The sequence below is a fragment of the Benincasa hispida genome, chromosome 6 (assembly GCF_009727055.1).
Source record: "Benincasa hispida cultivar B227 chromosome 6, ASM972705v1, whole genome shotgun sequence".
NCBI lineage: Eukaryota > Viridiplantae > Streptophyta > Magnoliopsida > Cucurbitales > Cucurbitaceae > Benincasa > Benincasa hispida.
Genome location: NC_052354.1, coordinates 35,298,412 through 35,302,026, shown reverse-complemented (window position 1 = coordinate 35,302,026; position 3,615 = coordinate 35,298,412). Strand labels below are relative to the sequence as shown.

Sequence of the window (3,615 nt, the reverse complement as noted above, 5' to 3'; positions counted from 1 at the left end):
ATGGGTTGCGATCGATCGAAGCTTGTTGCCGATCTGTTGGTCTGGTCGAAGCTGTACTGATGGGATCTGTTGGTCTGTGCGTCATGGAGGGGCTCGGGTCTGTTTGCCGACCGGGTCTGGGAGCTCCGGTGGTCGGATCTGCAAAGGAAGTCCACTGGTTACAGATTTGAGGATTGGGTCGGGTCTGGCTGGAGGCTGGATCAGACATGGATTTGAGGAGTTGAGGCAAAGTGGCGTGAAAATAATCCTCAACGGCTTCTCTTATGGCTACAGCAACTTCAACGTTCATGGATCCTTTCGTTCCAATGAAGGTTTCTGTTGGAGTCTCTGGTTTGTTCTCATCAATGACGGCCAGTCGCCATGCTCTGATACCATATTGAAAAGAGAAGAACAGAAACACGGATTTACGTGGAAAACCTAGATCAGGGAGAAAAACCACGATAGGAGAATTTTTATTCTTTTAATTTTTTGATACACAGTACTCAACACAGGACAGGTATAAATAACCAGAGAGAAACCCTAGACAGCAGACACTAAGTAAAAGACTAAAACGCCCTTAGGGTTAAAACACCATTTCAACATATATTTTCCTCCTTGAATAACTTTTCTGGAAGCTTGAACCTGAACTGGATTTTGAAGGAGAATGGAAGGAAAACATATACAAAATATTCTGATTGAGGAACTTGTCTGTAAACTTGAAAACTATATCCATGGTATTGTTGGATGGATAATTGATGTTCTTTTTGAGTTGGATAATTTCCAGCAACCTTGGTATCATGGTTCTGAATCTCTGATTGTCGCAGGATGGGGCCTTTTATGAATATTCTCATGTGTAAGAGGTGGTGTAATGTTCTAACCCTAATTCAAAATCCTTGTCACAGGAGTACCAAAATTTTTCTAACATGGGTTGTGTAGGGAAACTTCATTAATGGATTGAAACCCAGGTGCGAGCAAAGTTCTGTGGATGGAGGCCCATTGGGCTTTCGTGAAAGGATGGAGTGGCAATGCTCATTAAGAAATAAAAACCAAATGCTTAAGTAAAGGAAGTATGGGTAATTTGGGACTTTCGATGTGATGGTAGTGTACTTGAAAATCCGACAATGAAATCTGAAGTCGAAGGAACAATTGAACTGCAAGGGGATTGTTCCCCTTGCCACTTGCATAAAGAGGAATAGCCAATGATAGTCGAGTGTGGAGCACTTACAACAGCTGTGGTAGAGATGCAAATTGCCATCGAGGTGAAGGTGGTAGTTCAGCACTATCCTAGTTATTTAATATGCCTAGACTCCTAGAGGATTACTGCCGGAATGGGACCATGGCCATACTATAGAGTTGAGTGTTGCTTGGTGAAATGTTGGGGTTCATTTAACCCAAGCTCAACCCATCTCTGGCCCTGTTTTGTTGATAAAGAAATACAAAATTTAGTCCTTTTGTGTGGACTATAGTCCTGGCATAAAGAAACAATGTTTAGATAAGTTTTTTTTAAAAAAAAAATTGAAGTTTTTCTAACAATGAATGTTCTGTTGGAGCCAACATATTCTCCAAGTTAGACTTGAATATTCTCCAACATATTCTACCCGGATGACTCTAGATGGTAGTGCCATTTAGCCTCACTAATGCTCCTACATCCACGGATTGATGAGTGAGGTATTACAGTCTATATTTAATGTTTTTTTTTTTTTCAAGTTTGGTAGGAGGCTGTCCAAGGGATTCAAGTCTGTTAGGACACAATGGATGGCAGCTAACTTGTATAGGGACGAGATGACAAAATCTGTGCACGAACTTGCCAGGTTATTCATTAAAAAAAAAAGAAATTTGTGCAAGAATTTGTAGAGGTCGAATTGTGAGACATGCCAGCACCAAAAGTATCAGGTTTTAACCCCAGGTAGCTTGATGCAACCATGACATGGCTTGGGTTGACATCTCCATGGATTTTGTGGGGAGCCTCTTCAATTTGGAGGACAATCATACCTCATTTGTTGTGGTGGACTGTTTAATCAAATATGCTCAATTCTTGATCTTAAAGCATCCTTTAGCAGATCCTTAATAACTGATTTGTTCTCCAAAGAGAACATCAATTTGCATGAGTCTCGAAGTCCATCTACTCTCTCATGAATGAACCTTACTACCTCAGCATTTTTAATAAATAAGACCTTCTTGAGTGATGCACTGCCAACCTGCCATCCCAAAAGTCTGAAGAACTATAATCTAATAAAGTAATAAACCAGCATTGGTGAAGGAAGCACGAAAACCCCAGAAAGGATCAGAAAGAGAAAATGAAGAGAGAGTGTGAGGTTGAGTATTGTTGACAGCAAGCGAGATATAACTGCAAAATTATGAAGCTTTCCTCTTGCCTCCTTTAAATAGCTAATTGAACTAAAACTCCAAAATAATGTACTTGGATTCCGTACTGATGCTTCTCTTGTAAATATTATAATTTGTAATGTTAGTTTCAAACTTTCATGTTCTTGTTAGTTTTTTGAACTGCCGTTCAATTTTTGTTCCTTATTGCAGCTTTTGTGGAGCTGGTTCATTCAAGTAATGGTACCACACAAAGGGGCACAAATAATAGTGGTTGGCAAGATAGTAAACGGAAGTACATTAAGTCCACTGGAAAGGGAAGGAAAAAGAGCGTTTCTATTGTTCCTTCTCATTTACTTCAGACTGATATTACAGGCATTACAGAGGACTCCTTGATTTTCTCAAATATGTTATTTTGTATCCTAAAATTTAAATGAGTTTTGAATTCATTGGCAGTAATCATTAGCCTTTTAAACATCACCCGTACAATCAGATATAGAACTGCATGATGTGAATGTTGACAACATATAGAGCATTTCTGTTGTTCCTTCTCATTTTAGCTACGCTGATAACATTTATAGGCAGACATGTGAGACAATGAAACATGATAACGAGCTTTTATGCTGTTAAAGAGGCTAGCTTGTTACATTCTTTTGATGCTTCTGAAAATACGTTGAAGTTGAACCTTGACATATGCAGACATTGTTAATGTGCCTCCATCCCATTCTCTCGATTCCTTGCACAAATTGATAGTGGAGAATGGGGGTACATTCTCTATGAATTTGAATAACTCTGTTACACACTCTATTGCAGCTGATAGCAAAGGTCTCTCTCTCTCTGATTTCAAGCTTATCCCACATCCAGTTCTTCATAATTGTGCACCTATATTTTCACATGCACGTGCCTTTACAACTAGTTAATTAGTGAAGAAATTTGCAGGCATCAAATATGAAGCTGCCAAACGTCATGGAGATGTTATTCATTATTCTTGGGTATTGGAATGTTGTTCCCAAAAGAAACTGCTACCTCTAAAGCCTAAGTAATGCCACATTGTTCATCAATTGTTTTGGAAAATCCTCCGTTCGTTAATTATATATTACAATATTCATACTCCATGCTTTTCTAGGCATTTTCTCTTTCTCTCTGGTCACTCGAAGAAAAAATTGGAGGAGGAAATTGATGAATTTTCTGACTCATACTTCTGGGATCTTGAACTTTCAGACCTGAAACAGGTACAGTGGTACACCTACCAAAGATCATATCCAGTCCTTTTTCTACTTCGAATGCAGGATAACCCTGGGGTTGCAGGGGCTT

The 3,615-nt window shown here is 39.2% G+C and overlaps 1 protein-coding gene across 7 annotated transcripts in view; it reads left to right on the top strand.

The window, feature by feature from the left end:
* LOC120079002 (DNA ligase 4) overlaps positions 1 to 3,615 on the top strand; it is a 43,719-nt gene that overhangs the window by 35,427 nt on the left and 4,677 nt on the right. For all 7 annotated transcript variants that reach the window (XM_039033157.1, XM_039033156.1, XM_039033159.1 and 4 more), the window contains 4 exons: positions 2,515 to 2,718; positions 3,001 to 3,126; positions 3,241 to 3,340; positions 3,428 to 3,533. In XM_039033157.1, the coding sequence (XP_038889085.1) occupies positions 2,515 to 2,718; positions 3,001 to 3,126; positions 3,241 to 3,340; positions 3,428 to 3,533 (536 nt within the window). The remainder of the gene's footprint in view (positions 1 to 2,514; positions 2,719 to 3,000; positions 3,127 to 3,240; positions 3,341 to 3,427; positions 3,534 to 3,615) is intronic.